This window comes from Podarcis cretensis (genome assembly GCF_951804945.1).
Source record: "Podarcis cretensis genome assembly, chromosome: 13".
NCBI lineage: Eukaryota > Metazoa > Chordata > Lepidosauria > Squamata > Lacertidae > Podarcis > Podarcis cretensis.
Genome location: NC_137182.1, coordinates 39,314,194 through 39,340,875, shown reverse-complemented (window position 1 = coordinate 39,340,875; position 26,682 = coordinate 39,314,194). Strand labels below are relative to the sequence as shown.

The window sequence follows — 26,682 nt, the reverse complement described above, 5'->3', positions numbered from 1 at the left end:
GCAACAAACTGAGCACCTGACTACATGGCCTGTAGTATTTGAGGGTGCAGCATATCAGAGACAGCTGCCACCAAAATAATACAAGTATGTGTGGCCTACAATGAGATATATGACTACCCTGGCATTCTGTGCTAGTCGTTGTACCAGTGTGAATATCTGCATCTCAGGAGCTGCATATGCACTATATGTTTAAAGCATATTTAAAGTACCTCTACTCCCATAGAATCCTGGGGACTGCAGTTTTTTGCAAGTGCTGGGTATGGTGGCTCTGTGAGGGATAAACCATAGCTTCCAGAATTATTTTGTGGTGTGTGTGCTTTAGGTGTGTTTTCAATGTACGGTTTGTATGCTACCTGTTTTTGAAGTATCACTGGTAACTGGGAAATGGATATAAAGCCCCATTTCTCCTCCCCCCCCCCGATGCCTTCTCCCCTCTCCTTTCCCTGGGCCAAAGAGGGAAAAAATGAGGAAAAGTATTTGCAACAGAGAGAACTGGTGGCTGAGTTTGTTTTTCCTCCTCCTTCCTAATCCCTTTTTCCTTTTGTGTCAGGTCTTTCATATTGTAAATCCGTAGGAAAGGGCTGGCTTATTACTGATCTTTGTAAGATGCTTTTTCAGCTGAAGAGCAGGGTAGGAATGCTTTGAATAAATAAATTTCAACCGTGATTATTATTACATTGGTTGAGAACATGTGGGCTTTGTGATGTCATAGCTATGACATCACCTCAACGCAGGCCAAGGCTCCTTTCAGGCAACCACAGCAAAGGGTGATGCCTTGGCTGGTGTTTTGGCTAATAGCCCAGGACATTGCAGGATCCCATGGATGCCTGAAATGCAATGCAGATGCCATGGCAGTTGTGAAGGAATTCAAAGATATCTACCTGGACAAGCATCTCTTCTGGAACCCACAGCTCAAAACAAAACTGAAGGCAGACTTGGATAATTTCTTAGAAGAGCTCCCTCATCAGAAAATCGATGAAAAAAAATACATGGCTGTTATTGGTATGGCTGCACCCATCCCAGTGCTCCTGCCAGGGAACCCATGATTTTGGGGGGTGAATATTAAGAATTCCAGGGTCCAAAGGCACCCCTCTGACCTCTGCATCCCTTAATAGGATCTGCATGCATTTTTATTTTTATTTTGCATTAGAACTTTAATTGTACAAGTTGTGGGCTGGATAGCATATTCTCATATGAACTGCATTAATTCCCCTGCCCTTAGTATTAAAATGTTAGAGGCCCAGTCAACAAAACCTAGTAGCTTATGGCATATCCTAGATGCTACAAAATAAAACAGAGAGTGCAGAAGGCAGTTTGGGCTGGGGACCCAGCCAAGAATCAGCCTCAAAATCTAGAACTCTGAGGTAAATTATTTCCTGCCAGGTAAGGCCTGAAAAAAGGCCTCCCTGACAGGTAACCTCACCCCCCTGACACTCACTTCCCTAGGAAAGAAGGATATGAATCAGCTAGGGTGACTTAAGCAATATATTTTCAACGTGTGTGTGTGTGTGTGTGTAAAACAGGACAGTGGAGATTTAATTTAAGGAGATACTGCACCTACCCACCACCTGAAGTTTGGCAGGTAGATCGGAGATAGTAGAATATTTCAGTCATCAAAAAATCCTCCCTAGACAGGCCCACCTGGCTTTTTCGTCCTTGAGCTCTTATGGTTTGGCTAAAGAGGGCTAATCCCACGGTTACTTGGAGGGTGACTGAGGGATGGAGTCCAGGTTGTGGAGGACAGAGACAGGTGCTTGTGGCCTGGCCTGCCATGTGCCCCCTAAGTTAGTCTGTGGTAAATGACTTTGTGTGTGGAACTGGGGAGAGCGGCCGCCATACTGGCCTTCACCTCAGGTGAGAAAGTGTCCTGACTGAGGCCTTTGGTTTAGTAAATTGACATTTTGATGACTGGTGGCAGTCATCTGCTGAATTTTTATTTTACGGTGCTTTTGTGTGTGGCGTGCTTTCAATCTGGGTTTAAATCTTATTGTTCTTCTCTTGATGCTATGCTCTAAATCTAATTTGGAGGATTTCTATTCTTGAAAGAAAGATGGGGCGCCAATCTTCTCTGGCATATTCCTAGGCCTTTTATTTGAATCACAAGAAGTTAGCTGAATTATCGTTGAGTTCTTACGCTCCTATAAGAGGCCACATGATAGCAGTTTCAACAATCATGCATGGCATGGAAAAAGTGGAGGGACTTTCTTCTCCCTCCTAACATTGGAACTCATGGACATCCAGTCAAGCTGAATGATGGACCAGGTGATCCACTGGATCCCTTCCAACTCCACAATTCAAGGATTCTAAGTACTTCTTCACACAGTGCGTAGCTAAACTGTAGAACTTGCTCCCGCAGAAAGCAGTGACAGCCACCGACTTGGGTGGTTTTAAAAGAAGATTAGAGAAATTAATGGAAGATAAAGGCTATCAATGGCTGCTGGCCAGAACGGCTATGTTCTGGTCAGCCACTGTGAGAAGAGCCACTGGCCTGAACCTGCAGGCATATGTTATGCTCTTATGTCTGTATAGTTTTGTGTGAGCTGCCCTGAGGTTTATTTTGAAGGATTGCATAGAGATTTGACTGAATAAATATTGACTCCAGTGGGATTTAACTCCCAGGTTTACATGGGATTGTATGCATAATACATACATATTAACATGCAGACATACAGTAATAGGGAGAAAAACAATGGAAGGAAGAGGGAAACAAGCTGCGATTGCTCTGAACAAAAACTCCATGTTCAAAGGCATTATACACCTCTTATCTGTGGAGGTGCCTGGCTTCTACATCAGGCCCTGCAAGAAAGCTTTATGGGGAAGGAGGCAGACAGCACTCAGTGATTCTCAAGGCAATTCAGAATAAAAAAAGATGGAATGAAGCTGGCTATTTTTTTCCTAACTGTATCCCCCCCCCCCTCCATTCTCTTCAGATGACTTTTCGCTGGCAGACTTAGGTGCCCACTTCAAACGCTGTTTCAAACACATCATGGAAAATGAAGTTAAAGGTAGAGATATGCTAAAATGAATGGTATCACATGGCCATCAGGAATATATGACTGTTTTCTTCCAAATGGCTGTAATATGTTGCATGTATGTATATTGGAATGTATTCAGCAAAGTGTCTGGTGCGGCCTCTGAAGGCATGCTCCTCAAATGTAGGTCAAGATAACTTTGCTTTGGCTACCCAGCTCATTTATATATCTGGCCATTTATATATCTTTTACACTGTAATTTTTCAGTGCCTTTTACCTCACAATAAACTAGGCGTCGCCATCTGGTGGTTTCTTCAATATCGTGCGCCGCTATCTACTGGGTAGGTACTGTGTTGACAAATCAGTCTATGAGTGCTTCCAGATGGGACTTTAAACTTCCAAGTGGGTTGTTCATAACATTAAAGACAAACACACAGAGGATTTCCCTCCAAAAGGGAAAATCTGAATTAAACAGGGGAGAAATGCAGGATGGCATCATGGGCGTATCATTGAAAGTACCAAATCAATTTAGGTTCAGTTGCCCTCCACCCAAGCAGATGCCCCCCCCCCCCGAAAGCTGGCTCCCTACAATGGGGGTATTTTTACCTTTGATTTCCCAAAAGACGCTCATCAACTTTGGCTGCCCACCTAACAAAACTCCTGGCTACTTCTGAAGCTCAGAACATTGTATGGACACAGTAAACAATGTGCATCCACTAAAAGCTCCAATCTCACAATATACATATTAATCAAAACTCTGCTTATAGCCCATTCCCACAAGAATGGAGTGGGGTGTTAGCCTGCATGTATACAGACACCTCTTTGGATTAATTTTTGCGCTATTCAGTTGCTCATTTAAATTGGCCTCACTTGCCCTCATTGACACCAACATCCAGCAAAATATGATTCATTATATGGCCTCATGACATTATATTCACTTTAGGATTCTTGATTGGGTGGACGCACCCATGTAACTACTCTGGAGGAAGGAGAAAGAAGCAGCACCTTGGGAGGGAGAGTGGCACCAGAGCAGTTGCCAAGGGAAACGGTGGATCCGTAAAATGACAAATAGGCACACAGTCTTAAAAAAATCAAACAACACTTTTAGAATAAATTTCCACTCCACAAGCTCTTGGCTCAAAAATAAACGAAACTATGACCCCAGTCCTATTTCCCATAAAATGGGGGGGGGGGGTAAAATGTGGCTGAACAGGTCATGCTCACATACATGCATGTTTCTGATCGCAGTGGCAGACAGCAGATTTGTTCATATTTATGTAGCTCTGCTGCCTCCTAACTGAATTATAAGCCTGAATTATATAGGCAATATAGTTGTTGGGCGCCCCTGCTGGAAACCCTGCTGTTTCTGTTGTTATCTAGGTCTTTGGGGAGGAATTTGGAACTGGAAGAAGCGTTTCCTTCAACTCTGCTCTTCTTGCATGCTGTTAAACTTTGTTTTAGAGGATAGACTGGATGAAAAACATGGGGCAGGGCAAAGCACAAAATGGTGCTGTGTGTCATGTAAACCACCCTGTGATCTTCAGGGTGGCATATACATTTAATAAATAAGAAGAATAAATAAACAATTAAAAAAAAAGAAAAACCCAACAAAAATCTACATTTTAAAATGGGCATTTCTAAACATTCTGGCTTATATTGCACTCCCACTGTTGGCCCTTCCTCCTTTTCAGCATCACAATTCATCATGCAAAGGGACAGCCCCAGGGGTCTGCATGGCATATGGGGGTCCCTGGGCCTGCTGCTCCTCTTCGTCAACTGCTTTCTTGTTTGCCCACATCTCTCTATGACACAGAAGTGCTGGAAAGAGGAAGGAGGTGCCACTGCCTGCCTGCCTTCTCCCTGGCTCTCTGCCTAGCAGGCAAGCAAGTGGTAGCAATTCAGTGGTGGCCGGTGCCGTGTGGCCCAAACAGTATGTGGAGGCAGAGCCAGCTAGTCCTAGTTTTGTCCCCATCGTCCTCCCAGCTGAGTTCCACAGGGACAGCACTTGCACCAAGGGAGTAGGAAGCTGATAGGCAGTGCCACCCACTGGATTGGTTATATGTAAGAAGACCGGAAGGCCGGGCAGATTGAGGTTGGTAGGGCAGCGCCCCATTAGCCTGAATGGGCCAGCCTCCGTTGGCAGCAACCATGGGGAACAGGAGGAGGAGCTGGTGATCATGACCGTGAGGAGGTCAGCTTCCTGACGGAGGGGCCCCCAGGGTGGGTGTCTTGTCCAAGGGCCCTGTGAAACATGGAGCCCACCTAGACCTCCTGCTCTTACCGTTTGCTTTTCCTTTGCAGAGGCTCAGCTTCATAAAGAGATGGATTCGTGTTTTCAGAAGCTACTGACTGTTTTTCACGAGCTATTGCCCAGAGTTGCAAAATGTAAGCTGTGCATAGCTTGGCTGAGCCATATGGGGCAGGTGGGTGAAGGGGTTGGCAGGTGAGGCAGGCAAGGGCAGCAGTCCCTAGTTAGTAATAGAAAATGAAATGAAAAGTTGTTGATAGGGGTTATATGGGTGGTGCTGTGGTCTAAACCACTGAGCCTAGGGCTTGCCGATCAGAAGGTTGGCGGTTCGAATCCCCGCAACAGGGTGAGCTCCCGTTGCTCTGTCCCAGCTCCTGCCCACCTAGAAGTTTGAAAGCACGTCAAAGTGCAAGTAGATAAATAGGTACCACTCCGGCGAGAAGGTAAACGGTGTTTCCATGTGCTGCTCTGATTTCGCCAGAAGCGGCTTAGTCATGCTGGCCACATGACCCAGAAATACTGTCTGTGGACAAACGTCGGCTCCCTCAGCCAGTAAAGTAAGATGAGCGCCACAACCCCAGAGTCGTTCACAACTGGACTTGACTGTCAGGGGTCCTTTACCTTTAGATAGGGGTTATAGGTCCTTCTTTCTCCCTTTGCACCATACAAACACCCGCTCATCCTCTGAAGTTAAATAGATGCTGATCAGATCAGCTGTAAGGGAAGGTCTGCAGGGGCCAGTTCAAAAGTTGGCAATCCTAACTGGGTTACTGACAATGCTGTGTGGGCGGAGGGGGGTGTACAGACACAAGCAACTGCCAACTTACTTCCTTCTTTCTCTTTGCAGATTATTGCAGCAATGAATGCGGTGAGTAAAATGAACTTAAAGAGTTCATTTTTAAAAGGAATTAGTTTGACCTGTCCCCAAAGGAACTAATTCTAGTTCACGTTCAGCCCTTTGAGAAATTAACTAGTTTGGTTCACATACAGTTCACAGTTCAATTCATGTCCATCCACATGATTCTCTGTCATTTTCTAACCCCTCAACATTTAGATTTTGTGTGTGTGTGTGCATAGCCAAAGGCCTTTACAGTGTACAGCAGAGAGCAAGGCAAGGCTTTCCTTTGAAATCACACAACATACCCTATAAAAAGTTTACAGCATAAAAATTTAAAATTAGAGAGCATTAACATATCCAGAACGGAGCTTCTTAGCTGCCAGAGCAAATTTGGCTACCAGGTGTGTAATCTGTAGGTCTTTATCAGTTAGGAGCACTATAGTCTGCCCTTCACAGAGTTACAATTCCCACAAGCCCTTAAACTGTAGCACTCATACTTATTTTAGGGAAAGTATGTGCTTTCAAAGTATTGTGTCTCTGCAGCCATACAACTTCAGGCCCGTCACAATCTTTTTAGCTGTTTTGACCGCTAAAGTTGGTCAAGGCGGTTTTGACCTCTAAAGTTGGCATGTCCTGGATTTCTGGTTCTCGCCCATACCTGGACAGGTATGGCACCTCCTTTATAAGGAAGAGATCCTGTTGTAAGTGGAGCAGGGAAAAAGCCATTTTCTGTCTTTCAAGACTTCCTTATCAGAGAGGAGCTATTGCAGAAGTGTTCCGACTTTCTTCTGCCAGATGTTGGAGAGGGAGGTAACACCTGCCAGATGTCTGGGGTAAATGGATCAATTCCTCCTACCCGATAACAAAATGGCTGCCAATTGATGCTTACATGCATAGGCTTCCCCGTCAGAGGAAGCCTTACATGAGGTACTGTTGTTTACATTCCCTGGCAGCAGCTCTCCAGGGTCTCAGACAGAGAAAAGTCATTCATTTCACATGCGATCTGATTGTTCTAGCTAGGCATGCCAGGACCAGATCTGGGGACATCTACATTCAAAGCATGTACTCTGCTATTGAACTATGGCTCCTTCCCTCAGGAGTCTCTTGAGGCCTTTTGCTGCCAGAGGCAGAAACCCCAAATGATCTGCCAAACCCTCCCACCTAGTTAATACACAAAACAAGCCCCAGGAGAGTTCTGCGCTATTAGAGCTGATAGCTTATCAGCCGGCTCCTGTGGATCTGCCATTAACAGCAGATGTTACAGCGTGACCATGTCTACATATGTAAAGGGATGCCCTTGTCCACGTGTATCCAACTGATATGACTGATATGCTCAGAGTCAATGCACCCAACGGGGCAAATTAAACTGCTGCTGTGGTGAATTAAAATCAAGCAACAAACCAAAGCTTAGAATAAAGAAGGCAAAAGCCAAAATGTTTTGCTATAAGAATTTAAAATTTCTGTTTTGTTAGTCTCTCTCTCTCTCTCTCTCTCTCTCTCTCTCTCTCTCACACACACACACACACACACACACACACACACACATACACACACACACACTCCAGTTGGACTGGTGGCTTTGGAGTTAAATCTAAAAGTCTATAGGGATAAGAGGAAGGTGTTGAGTGCCAGATAGACATGAATACAGCTCAGCTAGTTTAGAGTGGGAAGTTAGAACAGAACAGAAGCAGTGCTGGCTAGAAGCAGCATAGCTACCCTGGTTGAGAAATTAGAGAAACAGAAAGGCAGAAACAGAGAGGTGGCAGTGGAAGAAATGGGCACTGAAGGAACAGAGCACAGACTTTGTTCTCTGTACCTGAACCAAGCTCAGCATTCTTCCACCCGAAACTCCATTCCATGTCATCTTCCAAGCTTTCTTAGTCTTAGCAGCCTAATTTAAAGGGGGCGGAAACCCTATAGCTGTTGTTAAACAGTTGCAAATCTACTGCAAATCAGCTAGAGGTATGCTAAGAAATCTGCCAACTCTTACCTAAAGTAATGCCAGTGAGTACTAAAGCGACTACACTTGGTGTCAGTGCCTCAGGTGTGGAGCTTTTTCTGTTAGGGCCTTTGAGGAAATCAAATCTAGATGTGCCAAGGATGACTTGGGTGGAATCTACGCACATATGAGAACCGTTCTGAAAAGGCTTCTTCTTTTTTTAAAGCGTTTTTTTTTAAAAAAAACACACCATTGAATTTTCCATGAGGCTCACCACCGCCATCTAGTGTCACATTGTATATTGCACTTAAAACACACTTAAAACGTTTTATTTGCAGCTGTATAGCTGAGTCCTTGATTAGGTTTGAGTTTGGTGGCGGGTAGGAAAGAGAGTGAATTGACTGCTTGACACCCCACACCCGCTACCACGAGTGTTCTCGCTCTAATATGCTGAACTGGTAAGAGTCTCCCTTATTGATCAGTAGCAAATAAAAACTATTAACTTTCTTGTCCTGAATGCTTTCACAACCCTTCACTATGCTTTGCCTTCAGGTGGCAGTAATACTCCTGAATATCATTGGCTGGAAACTGCAGAAAGTGCTCTTGTGATGAGGTCCTGCTTTCCGCAGGCTTCCCATAGGCATCTGGTTGGCCACAATGAGAACAGGATACTGGCCACTGGCCTGACCCAGCAGCTTATTATGAAATTTCAGTGTCGGGGTGCTTGAGATATATTTAAAATGACAGGCAAGCTGGTTTTTTTTTGTTTTTTTTGCTAACACCAATGTGCTAAAACCAGGACGGCAAATGCTTATCTTCACACATGCACTACTTTCTGTTGTTAAAGGTGTAGGAGTGGGGCAGGCCAGAGGGGTGGAGGCATAGAATCAGTTGGTGACCCCTATGTTCCAGCCTCAAAGCAGTAATGAACTGCACAAGGCCAGTGCCATCATTTGAACTGAATTTATTACAGTCCCAGACCAGACTCTAATGATAAAGCGGGATATCAAATCCAAACTCCTCCTCCTCCTCCTCTTCTTCTTCTTGTGGTGCCATCATTTATTCCCAAGAGGTTTATTCCCAGGGGAGTTTGTGTTTGGCGAGCCAGATTGCTGTGCTCTATCTGTCACCTTCTCTCCAGCTCATCCTCCTTCTGCCCTTCTGCCCGAACCCAGAACCCTCCTTCTGGTCCTCTCATTCTGCAGGTGTGATGAGCTACGTGCTTACTCATTGCTTCACGTGCCTCGTACAGACTTACACGTGCAACAAGAAATACCGGTGTGGAGGTAAGAGCTGAGAAAAGGGAGCAGGCTCAGTTTGGGGCCCACAAATCTGTGGCAGAAGACAGGGCCTGGCAGGATTGAGATACAAGAGAAAGACGCCCGAGGCCAGTCTAAACGGACCCACTGGGACTAGTTGTAAGTAAGAAGGCAGGCAGGAAGGGGAACATTGGCTGAGGGGAGGAGACTGAAGTTGGCAGGGCAGTGTCCCATTCGCCCTAGAGGACAAGCTTCCACTGGGCTTGACAGTGGAATACGGCCATGTTGCCCTTCTCCCCAGGTGAGCTAGCTACAATTTTGGGGGATGGGGGGAGGGTGGAAAATCAGAACTTTGGGGAGCAAATGGGAGAGCTCCCCTCCTCCAATCCAAACCTTGGAATGGCTTCTGACAGCCAGTGGAGGGAAGTTGTATATGGCTAGTGTCCTCAGAATCATAGAATCAAAGAGTTGGAAGGGACCCCCAAGGGATGTCTGTTTTAAAAAACCACAAGACCAGAGAGCAACCATAAGTTGCCTATCCATCCTTAGCAATACCTGGGCAACAAGCCACCTACTCAGTTTCCCCCACTATGGTGAATCAGGTTGTATTTCTAATTTGCATCTAATATATAAATGAGCGGGATGCGGGTGGCCCTGTGGGTTAAACCACAGAGCCTAGGACTTGCTGATCAGAAGGTCGGCAGTTTGAATCCCCATGATGGGGTGAGCTCCCGTTGCTCAGTCCCTGCTCCTGCCAACCTAGCAGTTCGAAAGCACGTCAAAGTGCAAGTAGATAAATAGGTACTGCTCCGGTGGGAAGGTAAATGGCGTTTCCGTGCGCTGCTCTGGTTCGCCAGAGGCAGCTTAGTCATGCTGGCCACATGACCCGGAAGTTGTACGCCGGCTCCCTCGGCCAATAAAGTGAGATGAGCACCGCAACCCCAGAGTCGGCCATGACTGGACCTAATGGTCAGGGGTCCCTTTACCTTTACCTTTACCTTTATATAAATGAGCACATGCACATTTTATGTGACTCTCTCTCTCTTTCTCTCTCTCTCTCTTTTTGGTGATGCCCAAGTGACCACTCAACTCATCCTGCCCTGAGAATAAAATCCCAGCTCCCAGATTTCTCCACCAAGCCCTTCACTAATCCGCTTCCTCCACCTTGAACACAATAATCCCCACCAGGCTCCTTCCTTCCCTGCCAGTCCCATTACTACTTAGGTGATGGCTTTGCTAGGCTGTATATCATAGGGACTGTCTTGTTTTGACTATATGTAAGCTGCTCTCTTTTTGGCTGAAGAGCAGGGTACAAATGCTTTAAATAACAGCAACAACTAACAACTTGTCTCTCTATAAGTAAAAAAAAGGTGCCTTCTTAGAGTGCTGTTTGTATGTTCTAATTGTTTTACTTGTGACTTGTGGGCAATCAATGATAATGTTGCATATGTGGCGGGCAGTAGTGGGTTAAATGTTAAGTACCTAGAAGAACAGATTTTGGATACTTGGATTTTGCAGAAAGGAGGATACAGGTGGAAATGGATGAAGATCTGGTTCTGGACTGTGCTCTGCAGTGGCACAAGTTTAGTCAAAGTGTGAAGAAATACATCTTCTACCGGGTAGGCAGTGCCTCTAAGAAGTGGCCTTCCCCTTTGCCAGCCCACTTGCCTCCCCAAAAATCTACTGCCACTGACTTTTGATCTGTAACTCCCCATCCATGCCAAGAGTTAGCTTATGCATCAATCACATTTTCATGCTGCAAGGTTCAGGGCGACATACATGTGCCCCCTTTTTTATGCTCATGACAACCTAGTTAAGTGCAGAGAGTGTGACAGGTGGCCACAACCTCTGTGAGCTTCATGTCTCAGTAGAGACTTGGGTCTCCTTACAGTGTTTCTGAACTTGTGGGTCCCCAGATGTTGTTGGACTACAACTCCCATCATTCCTAGCCAGCATGACCAGTGGTCAGGAATGATGGGAGTTGTAGTCCAACAACATCTGGGGACCCTAGTCCAACACTTTGAACCACTACACCACTCTGGACCTCACTTTAACAAGGAAATAAGTTGGAGTTCAAACCTGTGTGGAAAATATATTATCTGATGCTGATAACGTCTAATATTTATAACTCGCCCTTTGTCTGTGCAGCAGGCACCCAAAATAAACAAAACCATAAAATACACAATAATAACAACCACAGAGCACACTAAACCAACAACCAGCTAACTAAAATGTCTGGGCAAACAAGTAAGTCTTAGCCTTGTGCCAGTTGGGCTTCTAAGGGAAGGGTTGTCTCCCACATAACGGCAGCACACACCTCGCCCAGCGATGGAAGATGGGAAAGAGCTTCCTTTGAGAATCTTACAATATGGGAAGGGGAAGGTGATCCTTCAGGTATTTGGGTCCCAAGCCATTCAGGGCCTTAATCAGAATTTGGCCCAGAAACAAAACCCCCCATTACTATTATGGGTGGTTGTACAACCGTAGAATCTAGTTATCGATTGAGATTTGGGGTCAAAGGCTGCAATGTCCTCAGCTGTGCAGTCAGACCAGGTTCAGGGCTCCGAATCTGATGCTGAAGAGCAGGAGATCACGGAACCTGGGGCGGACAGATGGGACCCCGCTGAACAAGCACCCAGATTGCCAGGGTCTGTAGGGCTAGAGCCAGGGATCCTTTCACACACCGAAGCCGGAGGAACCCAATGTCTCCTGCTGCATCTCACCAGTCTAGTGCTCCAGGGAGCGCCCTGGGAAGGAGGCTATAGAACAGAGAAGGTGTGCCCATCTTTTAAGTTATCCACAAGGGGGCAGAGCCTGGAAAAGGTAGTCTAGACAGTCGTGGAGGAAAGGGGGTGCAGTGGGTGCGGGTCGCCTCAGGTGTCATCACTGAGGGGGGCGGGTGACAAAATGACAAAAATATGAGTTTTTTTAAAAAGGGCTCACAAAACTTTTTAGTTCAGTCAACAAATGCAACAAAACCTGGCTGGCACTAGGCGTCACACCACGGAGGCTGGCACTTATTGCAGGGCCTACAGTGTGCCTGAGCCACGCGTCTCTCCTGGGAGTGACGTGGGGCCTTGAGCGCCCGCAGGCTCAGCACAGCCTGAAACGGCAGCATGGAACTTGCATCTGCCCACCGCCTCTCCCTCAGCTGCCCTACAGCTGACGGGGAGGCTGCAGAGAGGCACTGGGCACCCGAGCGGCTAACTACGCCGCTGAGTCGAGAGGCAGATTCTTAGAAGGGCTCGTTCTGCTTTTCACTTTTGTTGAAGTGAGTTGTTCAGCTGGGGCTCTCTGTGGTGCTCCAACTCCCTGTGGGGGCCTGGCATTGGATTTGAACATGGACAGTGGTGGGCTGGAGTCAAAGAGAGCTTTGCAGGGGTTCCTGTCAGCAGGAAAACACATACAGTGGTACCTCTAGGTGCAAACAGGATCCGTTCTGGAGCCCTGTTCGCATCTAGAAGCAAACGTAACCCGTGTCTGTGCGTCATTTTGAGCATCTGTGCATGCGCAAGCGATGAAACCCGGAAGTAACACGCTCATCCCGAAGCACATTCAACCCGAGGTATGACTGTACATGCACGAAAAGCCACTTCTTTCTCAATGCTAGTGTCCAAATGCAACCCTTCTTCTTAGGTAGTGAAAGGCAAGCTGCAACCGATGAGCAGCAGTATGGATTCCTTTCTGGTAAAGAAGGAGGTGAACGTAAATGACTCGGGCAGATACCGGTGCGATATGGCAGATTTGAAGGGAACTGTTTCTAGCTACCTTGACTTCCTAGTAGAAGGTAAGTTAAGTGAATATGGGGAAGAGTGGACTACGTTAAAGGGCTCAGATAACATCCCCCCAACACACACACACACCACGTTCAAAGTACACATGTGACTACATAGGTTAGCCCCACCACCACCATGCCACTAACATGTGAGAAGGGGTCTCATGCATGGAAGGCTCCTCTATGCAAGGGGTAATCGTCAGCCCGTCATGAGCAGTGCAACTGTGCATGTGCAGAGAACCCCTCCTCACATGTGCCTAAATGAGTAGATGGCAGTGCGTGTTTGGGCGCCAGGGGCATTGGAGTTTAAGGTTATCCCACATAGTTCGCAAGGCCTCCTCATGCATTCTCGGGAGGATGTTGACCCGTTGATCCACCTAGTCCCAAACTGTCTACTCCGACTGGCAGTAGCTTTCCAAGGTCCCATAGACTTTCACAGGCCTGCTGCCTGGTGTTGTTTAAGTGGAAATGGATAGGGAACTTTCACCTTATATGTACATTTTTAAAAAATAAAATTGAAGCATTTTTTAAAAATTCTCTTTTTTTTCAACCAAAAAGTCTCCCAGAGAGGCTTGCACTCTAAAGGACATGACACAAAAGGAAAAGGGATAGGAAGGAAGGCAGGCAGGCAAAAACCCCTCAGGCACTATTTCTCAGCTACAGAATTCTTGTCTCATCTGTCTCTGTCTCCAATTGCCTGATGAACTGGCTGCTGGTGAAAGTTGAGGAAAGAGCCTGATGGAGCTGACTTTTCAATAGAGCAGATGGAGAACATGCATTTCACCTCAGAACCATGTTGCCTGCTGTAGTTATATGGCCAAAGGGATCTATCTAGTAGCCTCTGTTAAGATGAACTAGCTTTCGTTTTACTTTGCAGAGCTGTAGTACTGGCAAATAGCCAGCAGGGGGCAGTTGAAACTCAAGGCCAGGTATAGTAAAGCATCCCAGATAGCCATACATGCTTATGCAGAAGTACGTCCCATTCAGTTCAGTGAAACTTATTCCTTGGTGTGTTTAGGGATGTAGCCTTATTGGACAAATAAAAAATAGGTTTAACTAATTATGTCTGCATGCTTGCATTTGGCTAAATAATAGTTTTGAATATAAAATGTATTTTATATTTGCCATTCGATGTTGCACATACAGGCAGCGACCATATTGCACACATCTAGTTAATGCGCGACCGACCAGAACGGGGCGGAGTGGCTTTTGCACACTCCACCGACATGCAGGGGGAGGTGGCCAGGAATGGAACCCCTGTGCAAAATGGTCGCTGCCTGTATGTAACAGAAGACTCCATCCTAGGTCCCCCTACAAACTGCTGTTTCCGTGTGGGTGAATTCTGCAGCATGTTCTTGACACAGTGATAGTGCACTACTAGTAGATTCATCCTGCTTTATTATTGGTGGTATAAAAAGTTACAGGATTTCAGCAGGAAGTTACAGGTTGTGCACTGATTGGAAATGAAGCAGTGTGAGCGCCCTGAAACTTTTCCCAGGCACAAACATACAGGGATTGTGTGTGACTCCCCCACAACAGCATCATGAGCACATGGTATCATGAATATGCAATAAAAAGGACATCCGGAGGAAGAAAAGACGTTCTCACCGGTGTGAGAGGGAAAGAGGATTGCCTCATCTAAGATAGCACCCATCAGTCTTTATAAGAACCTATACAGTGGTACCTCGGGTTACATACGCTTCAGGTTACAGACTCTGCTAACCCAGAAATAGTGCTTCATGTTAAGCACTTTGCTTCAGGATGAGAATATAAATCGCGCAGCGGCGGCGTGGCAGCAGCAGGAGGCCCCATTAGCTCAAGTGGTGCTTCAGGTTAAGAACAGTTTCAGGTTAAGTACAGACCTCCGAAACAAATTAAGTACTTAACCTGAGGTACCACTGTATTAAAATATATGTCTCTCTCTTTCTCTCTCTCTCTGTAAAAAGCATTGTCCACTTAATCAGGGATGTCTTTAAAAGGTTATTTTAATGAGTTTTTAACGAAGTCATCTAGCTGATATATTGATTGAAGGGCCTTCTCTTTCTAATCTCTTTTCTTCAGTGGTGCCTCCAGTTGGGAAGACCACTTGGTTCCCCCGGCCGTCACACACAACGATGACAGCCCCCCTTGCCTTGGGAATCTCATCCAGGGCTCCGCCCCCTCAAGCCGACTTCTCTGTTTGGATAGTGATTGGGGGCACAGGCGGGTTGTTTGTCTTCATCGTTCTTGCATTGTGAGTCCTGGGGGGCTGGGATGGCACCCCGAGGGTGACTGGTAATAGGTTAACACTAGGGCACGCCAGGCCCACCCCTTCATCTCGAGAGCCTCTGTTCCCAAATGCCCCCTTTAAGCTTGGAAATAACACAATGCCCTACTCAGCAGGCCAGCTGGCACCTTTGAGGTTGCACCACCATCTCAGAGGGCTAAAAGATGGACATATGGATATAGACTGCCCTCAGGTGTTTATGCATGTGTGTGTGGATGGAGAGGTACACAGAGCAGTGTATAAGGCGAGAGTGGGGAATGCCTGGTAAACTCTCTGTAAGAAGATCAGTAACGGCAGAAAAGCTCCCTCAGATCCTATCAAAAGGACAACAAAAAAAGTTTGATTACATTCCCAGTGGGAGCCACCTCAGATTCAAGCCTTGTCTCAGGTCTGTTCATGCTAAGCAGCTTCCCAGAATCCTTTGCAAGATATTTGGGCTCCATGACACATACACAGAGTTTCATGAGTGGTCAAGGCCCTGAGGAAACCATTCTCTGTAGCTAGAAAGTTTGAAATCTGCTGACTGAGTCTCTAATTCTTTCTTTCTCCATAACCCCTTTTAACTTTATAGCCTGTTTGCTTACTTTCGTCGTAAGAAGGGGGAAGATGATGAGGAAGATGATAACGATGATGAAAGTGAGAGTGGATCATCAGAGCTGGTGGCAATGTGAAGTCTCAGTCACACACACACACCCTTTCAAGTTCTTCAGTCACATATTCCTGCCCACAGGCGCTCTTATATTGTAGTAGCTGGTCTACTTTATTTATTTAACAGTAATTGATAAAGATAGTGGATATCTTTTAATAGATAAAAGCCTCTCTTGGGTTCTGTGTGGGAGAGTATGAAGATGGCATCAGGAAGACATAACTTTCAGGGCTCCGAGGTTGCTTGGAAACAGCTTCCACACAACCTGTCTGGTGAACGTTCAGCCTGAATTATTTGCAAATAAGCTAGTCAGGGTTGAGTTTGCTATTTAAAAACATTCATCCTGATTTGTTTATGGGGAGACGGATGCAACGTTGCCTAATCAATCCCACATTATTTGACCTCATTCCTTTATTGCAAGGTCCATTATTTTGAGGAAGGAGGTTTGTTGCACAAGAGCTCCAAATCAGGTTTAATTCCTTAGCCTGAATTTGCTGGAATGTGATTGAATCCCAGTCCATGACTGTTGACAGTCTGCAAATGCCCTTGGTGTGCTTACTGGGGAGGACTAAAAGTTTGGAAAGGGGGAAACCATTGACCCAGATGGAGCAATGTAGGAAGCACGTAATGTTGCTTTTTCCCTCTGAGGAACAGTAGCTTTAAGGAGAAACGGTGGGTGGGGAAGAAGTGCCCAACTCTTTCCCCAGTTTTTCCGGTCTAAATTCCACCTCATAACTATAATGCTTGGGGCGGGGGCAGAGAGCAACTGGGTCTGTCTGATATTTATTTACTGTTTTATGGGAAAGGAGGGCAAACCATGGTGAGTTCCATTAAGACAGATGTGGGGCACCTGTGGCCCTCCAGATGTTGCTTAATTATCACTTCCATCAACATCCAGAGGCCAAAAGTCATCCACACCTGCGTTATTAAAGGGACTGAAAGTCAGAATTTGAGTTCTTTGAAAGCAGACAGGAAAGATCTACAGAGGTCTACAGTACAAGGAGCCTGGAAACCAGGGCTATAGAAAGACCCGGGTGCACAGGGAGTGCAAGTCCCAGCAGGATTAAGACTGGCCCTGGATGGAGCTGAAAAATCTATCCAAAGTAGGACTGGAACAAGGATTCAGGCAGGCACCAGAGCATGGGGCTTGTGGAGCAGCAAGACAGAAGAGGAAGCACTTATAACAAAGACACGTTCAGAGGAACCAGCAGGCCGTCTGAGGAGTGGAACCATAATCGGACCTAGGAAGACTATAGGGAGCCTTCTTTTTTCACTCTCCTGCCCCATGTACTCACCCATAAGACGTGACGTTGCAACAGACCAGGGGGCTGCTGCCTTCTTTTCCTGGCTGATCCCAACACTTAAACTTCTTGGGTGTTGTGCATGATTTCTCCAGACTTACTGAGTTTCTCCTCCACACAAGCCCTGTACAGCGCCTTGAACCAACCTAAGCCAATTCCACGAGGGTATTATAAAATACAACAATGACAATCCACCTGTATTTGAGGCAGCGAGAAATGGTGTTTATTTGGAGACGGCAGGTGATGGAAGGTGATGATGGTTACAATGCTGAAGGTCTGTGTTGAAATTACAGGGTACACACATGGCTATCTTCCTTGCCAGGATTAACTTGGTGGCTCTTTCCATGGCAGCTTTTCTGCTTGTGGAGAACAATCAGCTAGATGATTTTTAAATAAGCAGAACCCCACAATTCTGCATGCTGAACGCCAAGGACCCTGCCTCCCGCATCTTATGACTGATTTACCCTAGCCAATGAGTTGCCATGTCACACCCATGCCACACATTCCAAGCACATTCCATCCCCAGAAAAAGAATCCTGGGAATGGCAGCTACAATTCCCAGTACCCTTAGACTATGGTTCCCAGGATTCTTCGGGGGAGGGGGAACCATGTGTGTTAAATGATGATGTTACCAGGAGGGCAAAGTCACACTGTTGGCTCTCGGGCAACAGGAGTACAATGGAACCTTGGTTCTCGAACTGCTCCATTCCCGAACATTTCGGCTTCCGAACGTTGAAAACCCGGAAGTAACTATTCCGTTTTCGAACATTCCTCGGAATCCAAACGTCCGACGCAGCTTCCAATCTGCAAAAAGCCTAGATGTCATCCAGTCGGAAAACACGCCTCGGAATTCAAACCTTTCAGAAGTTGAACGTCCTTCGGGAATGGATTACGTTTGACCTCCGAGGTTCCACTGTATGTGCTTTGAAGTGGGTGTTTCTTTAATGCCCACACTCTCAAACTGCCTTCACTTTCGTACAATCCAACTTGTCAAGTCAACAGTGTGGACAGTACAGAAATGAAAGTGTTTTAAAGCTGAAATGGCTGGTGCAGCAAACTGTTCTGAGGTTACAGACAGAGGTGCATAAAAAAAGAGGACCCAGCACTCTTTGACCACTGCGCGGGGTGAGCTCAGCTTCCCTCCGCCTTTGCTCTTCAAATTATGGGGAATGCAAATTTTCTTGGCAGTTTTGGCCCTCTCCTGCATGCTTCTGGTATACGGTGTCTTTTTTTCTTACTACAGATATACATGTATGTATGTATGTATGTATGTATGTATGTATATGTGTGCATGCATGCATGCATTAAAACCTGAGGCTGAAAGGCTGCTCTGGGGAGGGGGAGCTATACTTACGATGTCATAGGTGCCCAGCCTGTCAACAGTCTGCACAGCAGCTTCTACTTCAAAGCAGTAAAACATATTTCCCCTGTACTTGGTCCTCAAGAGAATATCATTTGTGTGAGACAAGACCGGGGTGAGTCCGCTTTCTGCAACAGAGTGGGTCCTGTTTTTATGTAGGTCTAGTAGTTTGAGAGTATAGCTGCAGCAGGCACACCCTAATAGTCTATGTTTGCTTTGAAACGTTTGGCAATATTATCTCAGTTTAACTTGTCATACCTTCTTCCAAAAACTCCAGAGAAACACAGGACACATCCACACTGACCAGGGTATTCTAACAGAGAATTTCCTCCGCTATCACCAAACTAAGGACTTATTATTCACACTTCTTTTTGTCCCATGATTTCTAGGCAAGAGTCTGGGAGGTTTTTTCTTTAGTCTTGCTAGTTTCCCCAGGAAAACCTGCTGTTCACTGCTGAATTGGAACAAACGCCAATTGGGTTTTCAGCAGATAGACTTTGTTTCTGATTGGGCAGTAAACAGGGCGCTTTGCTGGGGAAACCGGCAAGACAAAAGAAAAACCTCTCAGACCCGTGCCTAAAAATCACGGGGCAAACAGAAGTGTGAATAATAAGTCCTTAGCTTGGTGAGAGCAGTGGAAATTCTCTGTTAGAATACCCTGGGCCAGTCTCACAGAACCACAGTTTTCAGGGATTCCAGTAAAGATGGAACGGCTATAAATTAAAGCAGAATTAAGCCTTTGCTTAGATGTTTCCACATGAGCAGTTTCTATAGCTGTGCCCGGATCCTGCCACAAGCCCATTGACCTAAATGTCCCAGCAACCTTTGGCTACTAGGATATGAGCCACCACTACCATCATCTCCCTTGTGAAAACAGATCCCTTCATATCCAGCTCCCTTTGGGAGCTTTCCCACCCCCGCACCCCCAGATCAAAAAGAAGTGGTCCTGAGCCCTGTGTCTGCATATGCACCCTCTACTTCGCAACACCAAGTAAGAAAGACAGTAAGGGTTAGAATGGCACGAGCAGTTAAAGCTGCATTTCACCCTTCCAATCTCATCTCTCTTTGAACCACAAAAGATGGTTCGGTCCCCAACACAGATGTTTTCCTCCCTCCCGCTCCCCCCCCCCTGCTTTCAGTAAAACATGAGGTTGCCACTGCTGGTATAGCCCATTCAGGGCAGCCCCAGGAAATCTTAGCTTCTCCCCCATTGTGCCAGGGGCTTGAGATGGCACGGTCCAAATTGTTTCGAAGCTGGCACTTCCTCTGTTTAACTCAATAAGGCGGTGGTATCTCCCCACACCAAGGTAGAACCTGCATTTCTCATCCTAAGCCAGCGTGCATCTAGATCTATGGGGCCACGCAGATGTGTGCAGAGCTGGTGTTGTTCTCACGGTTCAACCAAGCCAACATGACCTCTTGAAGATGCTTTGAAGGTAGACCATGGCACTTCCTGTTCTATTAATGACTTCTGGAGTTGAAACGATGCAGGCATCCAAGGTTCAATGTAGCGTGACCCATATGCCAAAGCTTTCATGCAAGATGGCTTCCAAAGTTGTTAAGAACCCAGGTTCCAGGGGAGGTGGTGTTGAAAACTGGTGCCCTTCCAAACCATTTTTTTTTTTTTTAGAACTGCTTCACAGTGGCATGGCAGAAAGGCACACATTTTAATTCATCTCGATGTCTTGAACCATCCCAATGCAGCAGGCTGGCTGGACCACTGTCCTTGCAAATATTGGTTTCATCCATCTCAAGCTAGAGACATCACTGAGGACAGCAAAGGGTTTCTGGGGCTGTCGGGCCATTGAAGATGAGATGCCTGGTGCTGACACAACCCAAACATCAGGGTGCTTAATTCTTCTAAGAGAGCAACTGGACTTTACTTGGCATGAACCGAAACAAAACCACCTGTGACGATGCTTGACATTAAACTGCTCTCTCGTTCTCACCCATTAAAGGTGGTACCCAGTGCCGGCAAGGCCTTACAGGGCATGCAGAGGATTATCCCCCTTTCCCTCCAGGCCTTGGGGTCTCCGAATGGGCTGCTAGCACCCCGCCTACCACTGCTCCACCATTAAGTCTATCATGTGGTTGACGCCAAGGTCGGTTGAATCAAAGAAGTCCGTGCAGAAGATGCTGCCCCCAACAGGACTGGTGGAGCCGAGGCCTGATGCTGAGCCCGAGGTCAAGGCCTCTAGCCAATCGACCGGGTCAAATCCAGCACGGGCACCGTTTCCTTGCCAGGCATCTGGGGGAGATGGGGGCATCTCCAGAGAGTCAGGGGAGAAAACAGAGGACAGTGAGTCCAGCGACGCAGAGGAAGAGGAGGCTGTCGAGAGGAAGTCGTAGGGACCAGGAAAATCAAAGATGGCGGAGGTCACCAAGGGAGGTTCGCTGCTGGGCCGCGGTTTCTTTGGTGGTGACGCTTCTTGCGGGGATGGGGCAACTCGATCAGGGACTTCTGGGTTCAAGGCAGGTGCTTGAAGAAGGTCACCTGGAGCAGATGAGGAAAAACGGGATATAACTTGGCACAGCAGCACACCTACCATGCCCTCCTAACCCTGAGCTCGTTCAGATCTAAGCGACACAACCTGTTTCTGTGTCAGGACTTTGCACTGGAAGGCATGTCTAACAATGGCTTTGGGCATGTGCAGAATGCCTGCTGCTCACCACTGAGTAACCAACAATCCTGCCCCACCTGTCTGGGGTTCGGGGGTTATATTTCCAGGGCAGAGAATATGATTCTGAAGCAGGGCTTGAGCCCCAGATTCCTAGTCTTCTGAAAAAAATGTATCATTGTCCCATTGGCTCCATTCTTGGAGCTTCTCCAATAGCAAATTGTGGTTTACGGCTGCCCCCTACCGGTAAGTTGGGTTATAGGGGCCATTTCCTCACCTGAACACATCAGCGGTTCCTCTAAGATATCTTCGATCGATTGGCTTGGCACCAGCTGCAGACAGGGAAGGGAAAAGAAGAGCAGTTACAAAGGGAGCCCTCACCAAGCCCAGCCATTCAACCAGCTCTGGGGCAGGGTCCTTTTTTGTTCGGGGGTCTTCTATGCCATGATGAGTTTCAGGCAGGGGGCAAGCTCAATATGGCCTAGGAGCTCATCCCATAAATTTGTTTTCAAGACTTCAGACATGTGGGATAATTATAATTAAAATGAGAAGAGTTCCTCGGTGCATGTGCAGAGGTTGGAGAAGCCCAGCTGGGCCTCCTCGCCCCACAGTACCTGAGCTTTCTGGATGGCTTCTTGGAGCTCTTCCTCCAGGGAACGGGTTCCTGGGGCTGGGTCCGGGGGGCTGGCTGTTATTTCAAGGGGCAGCTCCATATCAGAATTAATCGGCTCACAGGAGGCAGGGCACAAAACCTAGCAGGAAAATGGAGGAAATACAAAGTCTAGCATTTTCTGCCCCAGACAAAAGCCCTCCTTGCTACCAGCCCCACTGATGCTACCCAACCAGGGCTAAAGCAGACTTCTCTTAAAATGTCCAATGCTCATTGGTTAGCAGCTCATTGGGTGATACGCCCCACAAGCCCCCAAAGTAAGCCCTGCCACATGCATGCACATGCAAACATGTGCCTCTGTGGCAAGGATTTTTTTGGCCTAAGCCTTAGGGCTGCCAGCTGCTGACCTTTAATGTCTAAGTTATCTGAGGCAACAGGGAGACAATTTGGTTTTTTGCCCCCACCCCTTGCTAGGAGACACCATTAGCAAAAGGGCCACCCCTACTTTTTTGAGCAACAGATTAAGATGGGGAAACAAGCAAACCAGTACTCCCCTAGCAGATAAAGAAAAGCCCAGTTTGTTCATCTTAATCCTGGAAAAAACAAACATACAGTTCATAGGATACAGCTCTGTATCAGCTTCTCTAGCCCTCTAGCCATAATGTTCTCTAGAACACTTGGGGGTTTTGAATTTAGAGAACAGATGACAGCGGTGGGGGTGAGGCCATGGCATGTGGTATTATGCATGTTATGGAGAGAAGGTGCTTTTCTTTCTCCCCCATACTAGAACTTAGGGTCACCCACTGAGACTGACTGGCAGTAGATTCAGGATGAAATAAAGGAAGTCCTTCTTCACACTCACACAAATGCACAATTAACTTGTGGAACTCCCTGCCACAGGATGTGGTCATGGCCATAAAGACTTTAAAAGTAGATTAGATAAATCCATGGATTGTTCCGCGGCTATTAACCCTGCTGAAGCCTAAGGCTGCAGCTAAAAGGATGGAGTCTCCATGTTCAAATGCACCTGAATCCACTGGGAAGAGGGGCTGTTGCCCTCATTTCCTGCTTCCCAGAGCATCTGGTTTGCTACCATGGGGAGCAGAATGCTGTGGACGTTTTTATGGCCCAGCAGCCCTCTAGAATTGCAAATCTCAGGTGGCCTCTCTCCCAGCTCTTTGCTCTAATCCACTGGGATAATCTCCTTCACACAGGCAACCCAGGAGGCCCCTCACTCTCTTTTGGATCAGCTGGAGAATGCTTGTTTGCTCACCATGAAGCCATCTTCCGTGCCTCCTCCCTCCTTGGCGCATTCTCTCTTGGGGATGTAGGGCGGAGGTGCCCCCTGCTGGCTGTGGGGCAGTAGTGCTCCCTTGCGGCGGTTCTTGATCCGTTTGTGCATCTCCAGCTCTACTCGGAGGTCGTCGTCGTGGTGTTTCTGCTCCCGGTGGAGTTTCAGCGCCAGGCTCTCAGCCACCCGCTGCTTCTCCCGCAGGGCCTGGGCCTCCTCCTCTAGGTCGGAGGGTGACAAGCGGGCACTGGAGAGCGGGACAGGTGGGGGCTTAGCCCTGGCCACCTGGTAAGGCTTGAGGCGCTCCAGCAGGGCTGGCTTGGTGCCAGAAACAGGGAGGCCCCGCTTCCGGAGCTGCTGGCGGAGTTCGGAGACCTAGGAATCAACGCAGCGGCCAAAGGAAATTAAGGCTGGATCTATACTGATTGTAAAAATGCTATAACAAACAAGCAATAGCAGCTCTTAAGGCAATTTGCAATAGATGACGGATCGCTGCTCTACAGCACTCTCTGGTGTCACATTTTTATAATGCATTTTTAACATTATAACTGGCCTGTGTAGGTTTGTCCTACAAAAGGTACTATAGAATATTAAACAAGACACCAGGAAGGGTCAAGTATCAGGCATGTGGGATCTACTTTGCTTTTTATAGGACTCTTCTTCACCCCGCAAAGATCTGCCAACAGGAGCATGGTGCAAAAGACTGGCATTCAGCATTAAAGAATTCTGAGCCCGGGAATTTGTTTTGAATGCCAGAATGGAACAGAGCTCACAGTCCTTCCATGCAGGCAATCCATTCCTGGTTTTCTTCCTCGCTTTCACTATTCATCAGTATAATTTAGAGTGCAGGCCTAGGGGTCAATCTGTTGCAGCTATTGTTAAACAACTGACAAGTCAGGAAACCTTGCCGATCTATTGCAAATCACACAGCCTACTGCCCACCCCTAAAATACACACATTGTGTGTGTGTGTGTGTGTGTGTGTGTGTGTGTGTGTGTGTGTGTAGTATAGTTTTATTGTTACATGTTCCCTTCCCTGAGCAATAAAAAGATCCACGACAGCACACTACCCAGGCTTCGCTTGCTCTAGATAATATTAACATGTGTTTATCAAGTAGGGGGATAAGTGAAGGCATGTGCAGCATGCACACTTTTGCCAGGTGGCAGATCTACAAGTCCCACCACATTAGATCCCCGGAGAAAAGCACCCAAAGAAATACCTAGAGATGCTTCGAACCCTCAGTTGACTTAGATCTCTCTTCTCTCTTTCTGCCCCATTCTGTCTTCCTTTTGTTTGGAAGCAGGAAAGTCCAGCCCTTTAGGGAAAACGGGGCACTGCCCCACTGACCTTAGCCTGCAAAACTCAGCAAAGAGGAGCAGGAGGATGGGGGGGGGGCAAAACTTAGTTATCTCTGCCTGTCCTTGGCTCTAGCTCCACCTGCTCCTGGCCTCTCTGCCTGTGGCACCAGACGCCAATAGTTGGGAGAGAATGTGTCTCCCCTTCCAAGCTCGGATAGTTCCTGGGCCGCTCACCAAGAATCTGCCAGATGAAAAGAATGGCTGGTCAGCAGCCTTCAAGGGGTGGTTATGACGGGCAGGTGAAGTTGCACATACTCTGCAGTCTCATCTTAGAAGATCAGGAATTACCAACGGGTATAATTCAAGGATGGAAGCTTCCCCAGAGTTCCCTCCCTTCATTTCACAACTCCAGGTGTCCATCTTTCTTTCTTTCTTATATCTTTCCCCCCGCTACCATTTTATTTCTTGGCTTTTGCTTGCTTTTGTTTTTTAAAGTTCTAAAGTGGCTTCCTAACAATGAATAAATAAAGCAACCACCACCAAATAAAACAGAATCGGCAGTAAGCAGTGGGAAAATACGATTGAAACAACAGCTCTAGAATCAAAGGCGGCTTGGGGTTAAAAAGAAAAATAAAGTCTTAGTCTGGTGATTAATTCTAATCACTAGTGCAGGGACCAGTCCATAATCGGGGCACCAGCACTGAAAAAGCCCTTGCCCCCTCCTCACCACTTCAGGAAGTTTTTAATGTTTGGCATTTTATTATGTTTTTATATGTATTGGAAGATGCCCAGAGTAGGCAGGGTATGAATAACAAAGTTGTTGTTGTTGTTGTTGTTGTTATCTTATCTCGGATGGCAGGGGGCAATCAGAGAGAGAGTTTTGGGTGCAGATCTTAATCCATGGGCAGGTGGTTCATGGGAAAGGAGGAGGCCTATCCTCCTTCTAGGTGGAGAGCCTCGGGCACGGGTGCAAATAAAGCCCTCCTGTCTTCTCCATCTGGCCTTTGGCAGTTCCCTCTAGGCCACTCCCTTTGGCCCTGCTCTGCCCCTTCCCAACAAGAGCTTTTGCCTGGCTGGACTGTGTCCTTGCACTCTTGCTCACCTGGATGGAGGGGGGTCAGGGGTGAGATTATGTGAAGAGACCTCTGGCTTTTGTGTGTAGCCTGCTGAAGAAAGGAGCAACATCCATTGCTCTGCCCGCCTGCTGCCTCGGCCCCACCCACCTTTTGTCCCTGGCCCCGCCCACCTTGCCCATGTGGCCTTCAGAAAGTTGCCCCCTTGTGCTGACGATTACGTGCCCCTCCTCTAGATCTTCCCATCTAACCAGGTTCTTTGGAAGCCTGGCTCTCGCTGCAACAGAATGGCTGAAGCGGTTATTTGCAACTGGACTTGATTTGCAGAAACCATCTCCGAGAGCGGAATTCCGTCCACGCGGAATCCGACGTGTGATGGCTGGGAGTCCTCCTGCCCCAACTCACCGTTAGCTCCTCCAAGTTGGCAGGCAGCAGTTCCGGTTTGGGCGGCGAAGGAGAGGTTGGCGTGGCTGGAGAGGGGAGAGGGAGCGGGTGAGGCCCACTTGGTGGCGCAGGCGTCCCAGCGAAGCTCAGGACCTGCTCTGGAGCACTGCTGGGCAAAGGGAGAAAAGAGAGGCGTTGACGCTGGGTTTCCCCATCCCAATCTTCTCTCCGGCCTCGCTAGTGTGCTTTTGTCTAGGGACAGCGTTCCCGGAAGCAAAACGGCTTACCTGGCTGGGACAGCGTGCACGGCTCGGACGCAGAAGGTGGCTGGCGACGTCGGCGTGGGCTGCTGCTGGCTCATGATCTGGAGCTGCAAGAAGACCTGCTGCTGCTGGAGGACGCGGGCGTAGGCCGCATCCATGGGCACCGGCGCCTGCTCCCCCTTCTGGTCGGGCGGCATGTACTGGTGGTACTTGAGCTTCTTCACTTTGGGGCGCGGTTCCTTGGCCTTCTTGGGGCGTGGGGGCTTCCTGGCCTCAGGGACCTTGGATGGGGCCTGTGAAAGGCATCAAAGTGTGTGAAAGAGAGCAGGAACGGGACTCTCAAAAGACAGTGGTGCATAGTGGTTAAAGCAGGGGGGCTTTCTAGAGCTAGGCAATACTGCTACCTTAGGCACCCCCGTTTCCTAAATTCTTGGGCCTTCAGAACATGGGTTAGCAGCAGAAAGAGAGACCAGGGGCCAGCCTCCAACTGTCCTCCCTGCCACAAAAGAACATCTGACTCTGTCCTTATGCAGGAGCAAAG

At 47.5% G+C, this 26,682-nt stretch overlaps 2 protein-coding genes across 7 annotated transcripts in view; one reads left to right on the top strand and one right to left on the bottom strand.

Annotated features, from left to right (window-relative positions):
• The first annotated feature begins 569 nt into the window (after nucleotides 1-569).
• Nucleotides 570-20,224, top strand: IZUMO1 (izumo sperm-oocyte fusion 1). 5 transcript variants are annotated; one of them, XM_079951153.1, is made up of 9 exons: nucleotides 573-1,002; nucleotides 2,931-3,005; nucleotides 5,274-5,357; nucleotides 6,068-6,088; nucleotides 9,203-9,283; nucleotides 10,775-10,875; nucleotides 12,893-13,043; nucleotides 15,093-15,264; nucleotides 15,869-20,224. In XM_079951153.1, exons 1-9 carry the CDS (start codon nucleotides 771-773, stop codon nucleotides 15,966-15,968), a joined length of 1,017 nt encoding a protein of 338 aa, XP_079807279.1. In that variant the 5' UTR covers nucleotides 573-770; the 3' UTR covers nucleotides 15,969-20,224. The 5 variants fall into 5 exon arrangements, with proteins under 5 accessions (XP_079807280.1, XP_079807279.1, XP_079807283.1 ...); XM_079951157.1 differs by lacking the exon at nucleotides 573-1,002 and adding an exon at nucleotides 1,621-1,750; XM_079951156.1 differs by lacking the exon at nucleotides 573-1,002 and adding an exon at nucleotides 1,750-1,854.
• Nucleotides 17,445-26,682, bottom strand: part of LOC307201738 (myocardin-like) — a 26,648-nt gene continuing 17,410 nt past the window's right edge. The window contains exons 9-14 of one of the 2 annotated variants that reach the window (XM_079951089.1): nucleotides 26,166-26,434; nucleotides 25,900-26,047; nucleotides 23,106-23,498; nucleotides 21,837-21,974; nucleotides 21,500-21,554; nucleotides 17,445-21,098 (exon numbers count right to left, since the gene is read on the bottom strand). In XM_079951089.1, the coding sequence (XP_079807215.1) occupies nucleotides 20,662-21,098; nucleotides 21,500-21,554; nucleotides 21,837-21,974; nucleotides 23,106-23,498; nucleotides 25,900-26,047; nucleotides 26,166-26,434 (1,440 nt within the window). In that variant the 3' untranslated portion in view covers nucleotides 17,445-20,661. The remainder of the gene's footprint in view (nucleotides 21,099-21,499; nucleotides 21,555-21,836; nucleotides 21,975-23,105; nucleotides 23,499-25,899; nucleotides 26,048-26,165; nucleotides 26,435-26,682) is intronic. The other variant, XM_079951090.1, reaches the window with a different exon arrangement.